The sequence below is a fragment of the Mustela putorius genome, unplaced genomic scaffold, assembly GCF_011764305.1.
Source record: "Mustela putorius furo isolate JIRA1106 unplaced genomic scaffold, ASM1176430v1.1 tig00003898_pilon_pilon_pilon, whole genome shotgun sequence".
Classification (NCBI taxonomy): Eukaryota; Metazoa; Chordata; class Mammalia; order Carnivora; family Mustelidae; genus Mustela; species Mustela putorius.
In genome coordinates, this window is record NW_025422047.1 from 9595209 (window position 1) to 9611795 (window position 16587).

Genomic DNA, 16587 nt, shown 5'->3' on the forward strand with positions numbered 1-16587 from the left:
TTGGGTTCTCTGCTCAGCAGAGAGCCTGCTTTACCCTCTCTCTCTGCCTGCTTCTCTGCCTACTTGTGATATCTCTCTCTCTCTCTCTCTCCCTGTTAAATAAATAAATAAATAATCTTCTTAAAAATAAATAAATGAGAAGGAATAAATTAAGGAAGGATTTTATTACTTTACTTTCAACTATGTCCCTGTTTTTTTTTTTTTAAAGATTTTTTATTTATTTATCAGAGAGAGAGAGGGGGGCAGAGAGCGAGCACAGGCAGGCAGAATGGCAGGCAGAGGCAGAGGGAGAAGCAGGCTCCCTGCTGAGCAAGGAGCCCGATGTGGGACTCGATCCCAGGACGCTGGACTCATGACCTGAGCCAAAGGCAGCTGCCCAACCAACTGAGCCACCCAGGCGTCCCAACTATGTCCCTGTTTTACCAGTCTTTTTCTTCTTCTTTTTTTTTTTAAGATTTTATTCACTTATTTGACAAAGAGAGATCACAAGTAGGCAGAGAGGCAGACAGAGGGGATGGGGGAGGCAGGTCCCCCGCTGAGCAGAGAGCCTGATGTGGGGCCAATCCCGGGACCCCAGGACCATGACCTGAGCCGAAGGCAGAGGCCGAACCCACTGAGCCACCCAGGTGCCCCTACCAGTCTTTAAAATAAAACATCTCTCAGTTGGTTAATCATCCAACTGTTAATTTCGGCTCAGGTCATGATCTCAAGGCCATGGGATTGTGCCTTTTGTTGGGCTCTGTGCTCAGCATGGAGTCTGCTTGTCCTTCTTCCCTCTGTTCCTTCCCCCTCACATACTCTTTCTCTAAAATAAATAAATAAAATCTAAAATAAAATAAAATAAAATAAAAACAGCTCTTGGGGCGCCCTGGGTGGCGCAGTCCATTGAGCATCTGTTCAAATACTTTTCTTTCTTGTTTCACCAGTACTTGTCTCTCTGCCTTCAGATTTTCTCAGTGTCAAGTAGTCGAAGCTCATCTACTTGGGACCCCCAAAACCAGGTACGCTTGCACCCCTGTGCCCTGGCTACACCCCCACCCCCAATCAAATGATTCTTAAATTTCTATTATCTCCAGTCCTGATTTCTCTTTTGAGCTACATATTACTATATCAAATCACCTTCTTGTTGTATTTCCATCTGGAATCTAAGAAGCATCTCAGACTTAACTTCTAGAAAATAGAACCTCATTTTCCCTTATTAAATCCACTGTTCATCCTTCTTCCCCATCATGGTTAAAGGCATGACCATTAGTTCAGGACAAAAATTTAAAAGTCAATCTTGACTCTTCTTTTTTCTTGACATTCGATATTAACAAATCCAAAAGGAAGCATCATTAAGTCTATCTTTAAAATATATCCTAAATATGACCATTTCTCACCACCTTCACTAGAGCTCCCTAAGGCCCTAGATCTCAGTCACTATCAATGACTAACGGCATTAGCCTTCTCACTTGTAACTTTCTGATTCCACTCTTGCTCTTGCTCTCAATAGTCTCTTCTTCACAGCCAGAGTGACTTTAAAAAAACAACACATGTTCTAAAACTCAAAAACTGTTACTTAGAACAGAAATGGGATTCCAGAAATATATTCAAATATAACAAACTACAAAGAACCTAAGTTCTTTTCTGCAAGACTACTAATTTACAGAAGAATACTGATAAAACTGAAGATAGGATCCTTACAATTTCTAGGCACTGAAATTCTCCTAAGGCTATGTCTTAAATATAATCTGCTTCTGTATATAATTCCATTATATAATTAGCTTATTGACAGATCATGTACCAGATTACGCAACAACCCCACTCAAATTTTTCCAAAGGCTTCCTATCATATTTAGAATAAAATCTCTTTGTAAAATCGTATACAATCTCTTGCCACTGAACTCCTCATCATGCTATGCTGTGTTGTGCTATATATACCCACAGTGGCCTCCCTGCTTTTTCTCAAGCACACCAAACTTACTATACCTTAGGGCCTTTAAACTTGCTATTCCCTTTGCCTGGAACACTCTCTTTCAAGATACTCACATGGCCTACTCTCACACTTAATTCAACTCTCAACTCAATACCTCCTCAGAAGTCTTTTTTAACTATTACTTCTAAAATAGTCTCCTTTTTTTCTTTTTTGGTACTAACATAGTTTCTTATTCTTACTGCCCATCACTCTCTCTGTCAATACACTGTTTTGTGTTTATTCATAGCATATACCACTAGCTAAAATTATGTATTTATATGTTTTTTATCTGTCTTCTCCAAAAAAAAAAAACTTCCATAAGAGCCTCATTTTGATCTGCTTGTTCACCACTACAGTCCTAGCACCTAGATCCATGGCTCACACAGATTATGTGCTCATCAAATATATGTTATGTGTGAGAATAAACAATAACCTGTAACAGTCTAAAATTTCAAAAAGAATGATATCTGGAAAAGAAATGGGATTCCAGAAATAAACTCAAATCTAGCAAGCTATATAGAACCTAAATTCTTTACGGGCTTTGCTATGTATTAATGCAAGATCTTCACTAGAATCAAAAAGATTATCTTGTAATTTTTAAGGCACCTAAATTCTCATGTGCCTATATTCTAAATACAATTTACATTTATGTATATAACTCCATTATTATATATTTAGCTCATTCAAAATCAGTATTTTAGCTTTTGTGCAAATTAATTTGCTAGAAAATGAAAATCACAATCAGTACCAAGTTCAAACAAAACTAAAGGTAAAAAGGAGACATTAGAAGAACTTAACTGTAGGTTATGACAATATAAGGAGTTCTACTGACCTAATCCCCAGTAAAATTGGTGAAAATTATTTTAAAAAACTGAAGCTCCTGGAAATGGTCCTTAGGGTAAATAACACAAAGAAACATCTATTCAAGAAAAGTGAAAATTCTATGGAACTTGAACCAAAACCATTCCCTCTCTCCTCTCTTCCAGAGCAGAGAACGTGGCTCTACTCCAGACTGTTGCCACCATGGATACAGGACTCCCTTATTTCCCAGTTCCGAGCTGGAGGGCTTTCTTCCCCATAGAAGTAGGACTTCAACATTTCTGAGGTTCTTCCAGATCTCTACCTTAGGTGTATGTTGACAATCCTGAAGTCCAAGAGCCCTTCCCGTGGCTCAGGAGACAGTGCTTCCCTGACAGGACAGACAAACTGAGAGATCTCCACTTACTGCCTTGTCTCAGCTCCTAGGAGTAAGGATGTCATTCAGAAGCTACCACAGTTCTCCGCCCAACTTTAGAGCCTTGGCTCATAGATTTTGCTTGGGGGCAGGAGAAAGGCCATTAAAAACAACAACAACAACAACAACAACAACAACAACAAAACCACCTGCTAATCTCTTCCCACAGGAGTTTATCTTGTTTGCAACAGTAAAATTTAAACTTAAAACATTTCTCAAAAATAGGGAAGGTCTCGGGGCGCCTGGGTGGCTCAGTGGGTTAAAGCCTCTGCCTTCGGCTCAGGTTATGATCCCAGGGTCATGGGATCGAGCCCCGCATCGGGCTCTCTGCTCAGCGGGTAGCCTGCTTCCTCATCTCTCTCTGCCTGCTTCTCTGCCTACTTGTGATCTCTGTCTGTCAAATAAATAAATAAAATCTTTAAAAAAAAAAAAATAGGGAAGGTCTCACAAAACAAACTGAGGGTTGCTGGGGGGAGGGGATTTGGGAAAAGGGGGTGGGATTATGGACATTGGGGAGGGTATGTGCTTTGGTGAGTGCTGTGAAGTGTGTAAACCTGGTGATTCACACACCTGTACCCCTGGGGATAAAATATATGTTTATAAAAAATAAAAAATTAATTAAAAAAAAATAGGGAAGGTTGTGGTATAGGGAGTTGAGAGGAGATTTGCTTGCAGATCTAATGAAGATAAAGCCTGGACTACGGGCTGGCCAAGTAAGAGAGAACCAGAGGAATAAGACTTCTAGAAGGCCTCTTGAGGTCAGAAATAGCCAAACTCTAACCTCAGAAATTAGATTAGATTAGTTTGTCATGCCCCGCCTGGAATTTATACCCCAGGGCATTATTGTAAACAACAAAGCAATCAGCCAGCAATTAGTGGAGTTTAAAACCTGGGTGTAGTCAGGGAAAAGTATAGAAGAGAGCTCCACCAGTACAGGAGTCATTCCAGGGTGACTATAGGCAGACTGCCCCTCAGGAGCAACAGTAGAGACTTAATATTCTGTGCTGGGGAAAGGGAGGGAAGGGTCACAGAGGAACAGCCTTCACAGAAACAAATCCAGTTCAGCCCCTAAACAAATAAACAAGCAAATAACAGTAACAAAGTACTGGAAAGGAGGACTGGTATCTAAAACAGCTATATTATCTAAAATGTCCAGTCTCCAACAAAAAAAAATTATAAGGAATCAAAGAAACAGGAAAGTATGACCCATACATTTGGGGGTGGGAGAAGCAACAGAAACCGCCTGTGACAGTGACAAGATGTCAGATTTAAGAGGAAAGATTTCAGATTAGCCATTGTAAGTATGTTCACAGAACCAAAGGAGAGCTTGATTAAAGACATAAGGAAAGCATGACGACAACATCACGTCAAATAGAGAGTATCAATAAAGAAAAATAATGTTCATTCTCAAATAGAAAATATCAAAAATGAGAAAACATATTTCCAAATGGAAATTCTGGATATGAAATGTACAAAACGAAAATAGAATTGTAGTTATAGAAAGAACCTCAGACTGCAAAAAAAACCCTTGAGCCTAAAGGGCCAATGTGTGTTCTCCAAATCCATCCTTCCAACTCTGTGTCTAGTGTCCTTTTTTTTTTTCCTTTTTTAAAGATTGTATTTATTTATTCAACTGAGAGAAAGTGAGAAAGCACAAGTAGTGGGAGTAGCAGACAGAGAGGGAGAAGCAGGCTCCCGGTTGAGCAGGTAAGCCTGATGCAGGGCTGGACCTCAAGATCCTGGGATCATGGCCTGAAACAAAGTCGGATGCTTAAGCAAGCCACCCAGCTGCCCCTCATGTACTTTTTTTTAAAGCCACAGCTTTCAATAATAAAATTAACTCTATCCACTAATTTAATCATAAAATCTATATGCTACTTCTTGGATGACATCCATTCTATACATAATTCATATTTCTTTTTTTTTAAAGTGATACTATAAATAACAGATTAATTCTCAAATTTAATAATAATATGAAAAATCTTACTGGTCTGACGTCACCACAGGAATTGGTAAATTGTCGAGCCAAGCCAAAATCAAGCATGTAACATTTCCTACATGTACTAGGAAAGCGACCCATGGCGAAGTTCGACTAGAAAAGCAAAGAAGGAAAATATACATATTCTTACAATACTAAATCCTAACATATATCCTTCCTATATTTTAATTCTTCTATTTAAACTCTATATAATACATATGTCTCAAACACACTATTCTAATTCATGATATTTACTGGATATTAATACATAATCTTGTTGTGTATTCTATTAATGCCTAGGAGCAGGTAACTTTGAGGAACAAAGAATTAAGTGATGGTACAAAGTTATCTACAACAACACTGACTTAAGTGGAACTCTATGTTCCTTGAAATTCTGGTCTAAGTCAACACTTTAAAGAGAGCCCAACTCTTCCTTTTTAAAATGGGAGGAACTAGGAGTGAGCAAAATTGAAGACACAGCTAAAAATTTAAATGAATTTCCTATAAGCATCATAAAGATGAATTTCACTAAGCATAAAAATTAAAATTCAATTTAAGGAAGCATTTCAAAACAGACTTACGTGAAATACACTTTGCATTCTTCCCTTAAAAAGTAAATGTAATGTTAAATGAGCACAAATCTGCAAAGATGGTATGTAAAAAGAGAATTTATAAAGGAAAAAGCAAAACTGCTACAAAAATTGTTAGCTTTTATTTTAAAATAGTGTTCTATTTAGGGAGTTTTCAGATGAAAATGGAAAGTCTTCAGTCACCATGCTTCTAAAGTAGTGACATTTAGTTTGGCATAGAATTGTGAGCAAGAGAAATCTATATTCCATTAAGCCTGACTCTACTAATGTTAATTTTAGTTGGCATTTTCATGTAAACTATTTAATTTTAGAAATCATGTAGCAACAGATGGATGTAATTTTCAACTGCACTAACCAACACATGATATATTTATAGTAAATACAGTATATCAGAAATGGATCATTTCCCCTTGTGAGCAATAAAAAAACAAAGAAGGAAAAATAAACGCATATTTCAGTTATGGAAATGACAATTTCTAAGAAAAAACAGAATAGAAAAAATACTATATATTGCCACTGTAGCACTAAGAAGAAAAAATAAGGTCTTTCATAATTGATGGTTCCTTATAAGTACAATTTGTCACTTGAGAAATAGTTCAGAGAACACAATGAATATAAAAGTCACATATGTATATATTTTTACACAGTATCAGGAAAAAGAAATCTAAAGAATGACTTCCAATTTAGGTGTTAAGTAGGAATGTTAACACACATAATAATAATAGTCAAGCATTATTAATTTTTATTTTGGCTGAGAGCAACATTTTCATTGTATGAAAAAAGCTCCTGAATGTTAAATTGTAGTTTGTAATTCAAATTTTTTTTTAAAATTAAGAGGCAAGTTATATTTTGCTTCTAGTTACAGAATTAAAATATTACCTTGTATTTAATAATAGAAAGCAAATACAGAAAGCTACATTCATAATTTATTGTGTCCCTTCATTAGATTAAGAGTACAAAGCAAACTCATTCTGTGCTCTGACTTGAAAAGGCCTCTTACCGGTTTGATGTCTCGGTGCAAGAATCCCACAGAATGGATGCTCTCAATAGACTCGAGAATCTGTCTACCCAACCGAAGAGTAGTGCTAATGGTGAATGTGCCCCGGGACTGGCTACGACGTAGATCTGCCAGATTCCGACCCTGTGTAAACCAAATAAACACTTTCACATATGGTACTATGCTATAAAAGAAGAGCGGGAAGTTATTCGTTTACCATTAAAAATGACTTGACGGGGGGGGGGGGGGACGCCTGGGTGGCTCAGTTGGTTAAGCAGCTGCCTTCAGCTCAGGTCATGATCCCAGCGTCCTGGGATCGAGTCCCACATCGGGCTCCTTGCTGGGCGGGAGCCTGCTTCTCCCTCTGCCTCTGCCTGCCATTCTGTCTGCCTGTGCTCGCCCTCCCCCGCCCCCCCGATAAATAAGTAAAATCTTTAAAAAAAAAATGACTTGACAGGGGAACCTGGGTAGCTCAGTTGGTTGAGCATCCAAGTCTTGGTTTCCGCTCAGGTCATGGTCTTGGGGTTGTGGGATGGAGCCCTGAGCAGCGCAGGACCCACACTCAGTAGAGCCTCCACTTGGGATTCTTTCTCTTCCTCTACCCCCCACCCCCTGGCTCATGCTCTCTCTCAAATAAATAAATCTTTAAAAAATTTCTGACAGGGCGCCTGGGTGGCTCAGTGGGTTAAGCCACTGCCTTCGGCTCAGGTCATGATCTCAGGGTCCTGGGATGGAGTCCCTCATCGGGCTCTCGGCTCAGCAGGGAGCCTGCTTCCTCCTCTCTCTCTCTCTGCCTGCCTCTCTGCCTACTTGTGATCTCTGTCAAATAAATAAATAAAATCTTTAAAAAAAAATTTTTCTGACAGAGCAAGGATTTTACACAAATCGTGACTCTCTCATTCAGGAGAAGAGATTCCATTAAGGTTTAGCATGAATGTTTCAAAGAAATTTAAGAATAACCAGAAGTTTTTGAGCTTACTATGTTTTTGAGTCATCATGTTTCCGTCTTTCATGCCATAACAAAATATAGTCTTGATTATTTGAAAATATAGAAAACATATGTACCCAGAGCAATAATTCCAAATATAAAATAAGTGATAATCTACAATAATGAGTTTTACAATCCCATGAGTAGCTAATAACTTACGAGCATTCCAATCATTTTTTTCTCAAAAATCAGTATTTTGATTTCCAAAAATATACCTGAGAAATACTGGAACTTTATTTGTAAACAACTTCCACCATTATAAAAGCTTTTGAAGGAAAATCAATTAATTTGATTTATGACAGTAGTAATGATTCTAAAATTTCAAATCAGTTATTTTTAAATCTCTTTAAATTTTTTATTTATTTATTTATTTGTCAGAGAGAAAGAAAGAGCACACAAGCAGGGGGAGCAGGCAGAGGGAAAAGCAGACTCCCCCCTCAGCAAGGAACCCGGTCTAGGACTTGATTCCAGGACCCCAGGATCATGACCTGAGCCGAAGGTAGATGCGTATTCAACAGGCCACCCAGGCGTCCCTAAAATTTCACATCTTTTAAAATGTAAACTAAGGTAACAACTAACAAAATCCAAAAAGATAAAATATAAGGCTAGCAGGAGTATGGGGGAAAGTTATTAACATGGTAAATACATGAAGGTTTTATTCACCTAATTAAAATTAAAAACTTCACAGTATAAATTGGAAGGGGAGGTGAATCATGAGAGACTATGGACTCTGAAAAACAATCTGAGGGGTTTGAAGTGGCAGGGGGGTGGGAGGTTAGGGTACCAGGTGGTGGGTATTATAGAGGGCACGGATTGCATGGAGCACTGGGTGTGATGAAAAAATAATGAATACTGTTTTTCTGAAGATAAATAAATTAATTTAATTAAAAAAACTTCACAGTATAAACTAAATAAATAAAAGTAAATAAATAAAAGTAGTTATTATTTGTTACAAAGAAAAACTGAAAACAATCCACATATCTATCAATAAATGAAAGGTTAAATAAATTATGGTACACTCATCTTACTGACTGGTACACAGCCACCAGGGATTCTTATTCATAACACAGAATGAATATTATTGAATGGAAAAAAAATCATTTTCCCCTAAGTAATTCTATAAATTTAACATGATCCCAATAAAAATGCAAGTGGATTTTACTACTAAAAATGTGAAGTGAACCTAAAAGAAAATAATATAATGAACCCTCATATAACTACTCATCACCAAGAATTAACAATTATCAATTCATAGCTAATCTTGTTTTACCTGTTTGTTACCTACTCCCCCACACCTTTGCAATGCACACCCTTTTCCTTCCCACACATATATATGCTGGATTATTTTCATGTAAATCCCCATATCATTTCATCTACATATATTTAAAAGTGTGTAAGAGCAAAGAGATAAAAATAAGTTGTCAGCAACCCTACTGTCACAAATTTGAACTAGAAATATCTACTTTCTCTTTTAAAAAATGTGTACCCTGAACCTATCCACTTGAAATGAATTTAAAACAATGTTGAACCCAATTGCAAGAGATACCCATAGCCTCTAGAGTTTGTGGTCTCTAAATACCATTTCCCATGAAGAGGAATCAGGGCTTACTGGAGAAATGGCTGATTCTAGCTCTGAAGCATGAAACACACAGAATGAGCTTGGAACATGATATTGGATGAGAAAGTAAGGATGCTATCAAAGACTGCTATAGTCTGGTCTTACCAAAATGAATCAGAATCCAACTTGAAAGAAGACCTATTGGTCGAAGATTGAGCAATTTGAACATTAAAAACAACTGCAATAATTGAGAAATATAAAAGATGTGAAATCCATGAACTCATATGTTTTTTAAAAAAGACAGAGCTCATCAGTCCTCTTTGGAAAATATTAGGGAACCAACTTGTTATTTTGAAAACTAGTAAACAGAAGAAAAGAAACAAGGGCAAATCCTGCCTTTCCTATATATAAAATTATCTCAGGTAACCTAATAGTTGAGGGAGTGCTTTTTTGAAGAATTCCAGCTATTAAGGAAAACTGATAGAATTAGAATCATACACCTGCAACCCCACTGAAGTAATGGATCTAGGCAATGATTACTAATCAGTTGATAAAACCTAGAAGAAAAACTACTGGGAGCTTTAAAAAGGATGCATCAGGCTGACTGTCCCTGAATCTCAAGGATCAATCCTAAGAATATTAAAAAGAGACAACCCAGACATTGCCTAGGGATGAGATGCAAGAAGAACCTACCACTCACCTCTGAAGTACTCTGGCTAATTAAAAACAAAGATCTAATCACCAGTTTACAGAAAATACAGTGGATAGAACAACATGTTAAATAAGGAGGGAGATAATCAGCAAACTCCAGAATATGTGAACTTCATGACAAGCAACATCATTTTTGTCAATGACAATATGAACAACAACAAAAAAAAAAACTGTAAAAAAAAGAAATAGAGGGAACCTATAAAGTAAAGAAGGTTTAAGAATTATATCCACCAAATGCAACATGTGGAACCCTCTGTGAAACCAGATTTAAGTAATCCAAATATTAAAAAAAAATAAAATAGAAGATATACAATAAGGAAATCTGAAGATTATCTTGTTATTTAATGCTATTATTAAGGAATTACTGTATACTGTGATTAAGAGGAGAAAAAGAGTCTCTCTTAGGAATACATATTCATGCATTTCCAGATAAAATATGCTTCCATTTTGCTTTGAAATAATCGGTGGAGGTAGAGGAGAGGAAGAATACACCAGGAACAAGATGGATCATGTACTGATAACTACTGAAGCTGGGTGATGAGGACAAAGGTGTTCATTATACTATTTTATTTTGTGTATGTTTAATTTTTTTCACAATAAGAAAAAATTCTTAAAATAAGGCAGCTCTGATGTTAGGAAATCTAGATCTACATCTGTATGATTATAAGATTCAAAAATTTTTTTGCCCCTCCCTAGGTGATAACGCTTTTTCACAAAATATCACCCTTTAGCTATATGAAAGCTGCTCATATAAAGCCTCAATGGTGAAAGGAAATTTCATGAGACTCTTCCCAGATTTTGCAGGTAGAAATGAGAAAAGAAGCACAAATTCTCAAACCCGTAAGATTTCAAGACCCAGATTTTAAGAGCCGCCCAGGTGCCCCAGTCCTTAAAATTTTTAAGGCAGGTATTCTACAACTGAATCACCAAGAGGAAAAGGGTAATAAAGAATAATAAATTTAGGGGGCGCCTGGGTGGCTCACTCAGTGGAGCATAAAATTCCTGATTTTGGCTCAGGTCATGATCTCTGGATCATGAGATCGAGCCTGCATCAAGCTCTGTCCTGAGCATGGACCTGCTTAAGATTTTCTTTCAACCTCTCCTTCTGCCCCTCCTGCCCTCCATACCCAAAAGAATTGAGGATTTTTAGAAAAAATTAAAAGTGGCAGTGAGAAGCTGACTATGTAAATTTTATCACAATACACAAGGGGAAACATAGTATTTATCTTCAATATGTCATGTAAGATAGAGTACCCTCTAACAATTATATTAGCTTTACTCCAAATCAAGTCAATCATAACTGTACAGATGCATGGCTAATGGTGGATAATTTTCTTATGAACAGGAAAAAATACTGCAGAAAGTCAATTGGAAAGGTTGTTGGATAAATCCAGAGGAGCCTGCCAAAGGTCACAAAGGCCATCGTTATCTGATCTACACTGGTCTCCTTAGTTTTCTGAAACTTTTTCTGAATTTCTTTCCTCTGCTCTCGCAACCCAACTCCACTCTCCATCTAGGAAACAGAACTATGTTAATGAATGAAAAAAGAAAAAGGAATGCATTTCTCCTATGTATCAAGTAATACTTAAATTTTCAAGCAGTCAAAGTTGGTTCTTGAGCACATAAATTAAAAACTAGAGGTAACAAAGAGAGGAAGGGAGAGGAACTGGGCAAGATTCCTATCCAATAATCCATGTGGGGATTGAAAAACTGCAATGATGATAATCAATGGATAGTTGACAAGAACAACCCTTCCAGAGGGAAAAATGAAACAAGACGAAACCAGAGAGGGAGACAAAGGATAAGAGACTCTTAACCTCAAGAAACAAACTGAGGGTTGCTGGAGGGGAGGGGGTTGGAAGGGATGGGGTAACTGGGTGATGGACATTACAGAGGGTATGTGCTATGGTGAGTGTGGTGAATTGTGTAAGACTGAGGATTCACAGACCTGTACCCTTGAAACAAATAATATATTATATGTTAATTAAAAAGATAGCAAAAAAAAAACCAAAAACGAACAACCCTTCCATCTTTGGGAAAATCTATGTCAAATCTGTTTAAATGAAATTCCATCTGCATAATATAAAACATTCTGAGATGATACCAAGAATTCTACTTTATTCATATCTGCTGAAATTAGGTACTTTGATCAAAACTGAAATATTTTAAGATACATTTCCAAGTAACCTACCTGCAACTGCATGACCACATAGTTGAATCGATCATTCCTCCCACAGCCAATAAATCTACAAACGTGGTCTTTCCCTGGATAAAAGAAAGAAAGAAAGACAGAAAACAGTGGAAAAGGTTATGCTATGATTTCTCTTCTAAATAATTAATAATTTGCTTTTTTGCATAGTATTTTATAGTTGAATATAAAGGACCTGTCTTAAGAACCTTAAAAATAGGAAATCTGTATTATTCAAATTTTCTATCCACCTCCCCCTGGACTCTACATTGCTCTGTGTGTAGTCAAACACATGTTTATTGAATGAATAAATAAATGAAAGATAACTTATTTATGAAGTAAAGAATTAAAAGGTCATTGCAGATCAACTTGCCTGGATATTATACGTATGAAAACCGAGAAGAGCAATAAATAAGAACTCTGTTAGGAATATAAAACCTGGGGGATACAAATATTATATTTATAATATAAATTTATTGTATAAATATAAATCCTGAAATATATATGTATATATATAAATATAATATAAATTTATTTTATAAGTATAAATCCTGAATTTCAGATATGGTCTGCCATTCACCAATATATGACTTCAGTCCCTTAATCACTTAATCTTTCTTTGCCTCAATGATTTGGATTAGTTCAGTGGTTTCCAACCTGGGTTTTACCTATGAAATCCAAGGAGGTGCTGACTAGGGTGCAGAGGAAGGCAGAGTGGAACAGATAGAAATCCAGAGTCTGCCCTGATTCAACAAAAGCAAACAAAGGTCCTAGAAAAGGATTAACACTGGTGGGCTCCAGGGCAAGAAGAGGGCATTTTGTCTGGAGCATAGTGAATGAAGGGAGAACAGAATGAGGAGATGCTGGAGAAGCAAGAGACATGAGGCCCTGAAGGGTCTTAGACTCTATAACAAGGAAAGTAAGCCACATGGAGAAGTCAGTTTTTCTCAGCCCCAGCTATGTATCAAAATCATCTTGGAAAACTCTGTAAATTCCTGCACTCTTTAGTGATTCAGAATTGGTGGGGAAAAATACAGGTTGGAGCTTTTCTTTTTTTTTTTTTTTTTAAAGATTTATTTATTTATTTGACAGAGAGAGATTATAAGCAGGCAGAGAGGCAGGCAGAGAGAGAGGAGGAAGCAGGCTCCCTGCTGAGCAGAGAGCCTGATGCAGGACTCGATCCCAGGACCCTGAGATCATGACCTGAGCCGAAGGCAGCGGCTTAACCCACTGAGCCACCCAGGCGCCCCAGGTTGGAGCTCTTCAAAAGTTCTCTAAGTGTTCCAAAAGCAGATGGGCCATGGATGGATATATGATCTATTGGATCTATTGCTGGGTAAAGAGAAGCATCTACAAAACTTTAAGATGAGGAAAAACACACTTAAAACATTGTACTTTAGAACACTGCTATGGTGGCAATGACAGACCACACAGAGGTCAACTCTAAAGGCAGAAAGGTCACTCTGGGAACAGTTACAATATCCCGAGAGAGAATAGGGTTTAAATGATAAATAGTATAGGAGAGATGGAAAAAATAAGATAAATATGAGAGATACCAAAGACAATTTCTGGCTAGAAACTGGTATAATTAAATGGTAAGTTGTACCAAAATAAGAGAATATATAGTAGGTTGTATAGGCTGTAAGGGATATTAGAATGCTGAGTTTAAGGACAATCTGGTGAATTTAGCAGACAATTGTAATTTTAAGCCTGCTGCTGAGCAAAAAGCTGAGCTGAAGAAATACACTGGGGAACCATAAGTTCATGGAAGACAAACAGAACTACACACACCGATGGAAAACAACCAAGTAGGAAGAATATAAAGAATGAGAAGAAAATCAATCTAAGAACTGAATTTTAGAAAATGAAACATTTAGAGCATGGGAAAAAATAAAAGAATGCATAAAGGGAAACAAGTAATAGCCAGAAAGGTATGAGAAAACTAGGAGAAAGAGGTATTATAGACATACAATGAGAAAAAACATTTTGGCTAATGGCAAATGCTATAGAAAGGCTGAGAAGTGCTGGTTAATATAAAAATTAAGAAGTCACTAGTGAGTAAGAAAGGGCGACAGCCAGTCTTCAATGGAATAAAGTATGAATCAACTATGAGGCAGTGAGGGTAATCTTTGAAGAAGTTTGCCTGTAAAGTGAGCAAGTCATACGCCAAGAGATGGACGGGCAAGATTTGGTGAATAAATGAGAAATACACCTCAAAATTACAACAAAAACAAAAACAAAAACTTTCTACTGACGGACTTAAAATACAAATACAATCCAGACTTATTTTAGTTAATAATTCAACTTCTTTACACTATTCTCTCTTTCTCTGTGGTTTTGCTGGAAAGGGGTGGAACTCACAAAAAATATGTTCAATGGGAGCAATAATTCCCAGTGTGTACAATGCATGTGCATCACTTTACATGTATTTTACAAATATTTGCAAAACTGTGTCTGTCATCTAGTAAACTGCAGTAAGAATGAAAGAATGAAATGACGGCCAATTCGCAATTTACTCTTTCCCTCAGCTTCAAACAAACAATTTAAAAATCATTTAGGAAGTATTTTATTCTTATTATCCATTAAAAATTCCACCTTCCTAGCATATAACATTTAAATTATGGATGTCTATTACAAAGACATTTCAACCATCTAAAAACAAAAGCCATACTGTATTTAATGCTTCTCAGAATGTTCTTTCAAAAATATCTTATGGTATATAACACCAAAATACTATTTATCTCTTGATAGTGAAAACATCCTACTTATATAAAAACAAAAGAAATCAAATAAACTGTAGATCCTTGACTGATAAACAAAATACAAAGTCTGTAGCAAACTCTTTAGGATTCACCAACACATCTTCATTGATATCGGTTAGAGCTTAATTGAGTTCTTAACTCACACTTTTTAGCATAGTGTACTATTGCTCTTATATTTTAGATACATGCAATTAGTGAAAATCCTTGGTTCAATAATATGTACAAATTTTTAGAAGCATGAAGAAACTACAATTTAACGGAACAGTAATTCTTCACCACCACTTAGAGTATAAAAATAACTATTGTAATAACTAGTACAAACTGAGTACAGGGACCGTATCTATCTTGTTCTGGTGACTAGCACAGCACCTGTCAATTAGTGAAATGCCCAATTAGTATCTGTGAATAAACAAATTAATATAAATAATGATAGCTAGTAAAACATGCATAATATGCAAGCATATTGTGCCAGGCATTATATTAAGTGCTTTACATGCATTTAATCTTCACACCTTAAGTATTATTATTTTCCCCATTTTTCAGATATGAAGAATTCTGCAAAATAATCTCTAAAAATGAAGGAAGCAGGGTAAGTTATACTTGAAGAGAGTGTTAATAATTCAAAATCATTGCTGTGGAGAAAGAGAAACCAAAGGGAAAGAGAATCAGCTTGCTAAACCGATAATATATCAGGAGAGACCTAATAAACTGTCATTAAGAGTCCTGAGGAGAATCCAGATACCAGAACTACAGCAATCTTTATAAGTCAGGCAGTCTCCTAGGTCAAACCTAGCTGGTAAGCAAACAAACAAACAAACAAAACAAGACAGTCCCACACTATGCACTGCTAGGCGTGATTATGATTCCACGTTCACAAAAATAGTTATTCAACTTCATGCACAGTAAGATTAGAGGAGAGGTCCAGAAATATTACAAAAACCACACAAAGTCCCTAGATAAACCATTTTATAAAGTTTTAAGAACTCCCAGTATAAAAGACATGTAAATAGTCTTTTTAAAGAAGATTTTATTTTAGGACATCTGTGTGGCTCAGTCCGTTAAGTGCCTGCCTTCACCTCAGGGTTCTGGGATGGAGCCCTACATCAGGTTCCCTGCTCAGCCGGGAGTCTGCTTTTCCCTCTCTGACTGCCCCTCCCTCACATTCATGTCCACGTGCTCTCTGTCTCTCTCTCTCAAATAAATGAATAAAATCGTTAAAAATAAATAAATAAAAGATTTTATTTTTAAGTAATCTCTTCATCCAACTCTGAGATCAAGATTTGCACACTCTACCAACTGAGCTAGCCAAGTGCCCCCATGACATCTAAATAATCTTAATGTCAGACTAGGACAGGAGTGATGTCAAACCCACACCAATCCTCATTTTATTCCTACTTAATAGCTTCCCATACATTCTCATTAAAGGCACCAGAATATGATACATAAATTTAACTGCAGCATCATTAGGCTATACTGTCTTTGCTTGTCTGACCACTAGACTGTAAGTACTCCTAGGGTAGGGGCTCTAATACCCAGCTCTGCACAGGGTACACACTAACTAAACAATGAATAAGTTTTTTACAATACCTTTATTGGAACATTATTAATGTACCACTAAATTCACCCA

General features: G+C 36.7%; 1 protein-coding gene across 3 annotated transcripts in view; it reads right to left on the reverse strand.

The window, feature by feature from the left end:
- The window catches only part of TTBK2 (tau tubulin kinase 2), a 177258-nt gene that overhangs the window by 77013 nt on the left and 83658 nt on the right, over positions 1–16587 (reverse strand). For all 3 annotated transcript variants that reach the window (XM_004751215.3, XM_004751213.2, XM_004751214.2), the window contains 3 exons: positions 12202–12275; positions 6757–6897; positions 5176–5280 (listed from right to left, as the gene is read on the reverse strand). In XM_004751215.3, the coding sequence (XP_004751272.1) occupies positions 5176–5280; positions 6757–6897; positions 12202–12275 (320 nt within the window). The remainder of the gene's footprint in view (positions 1–5175; positions 5281–6756; positions 6898–12201; positions 12276–16587) is intronic.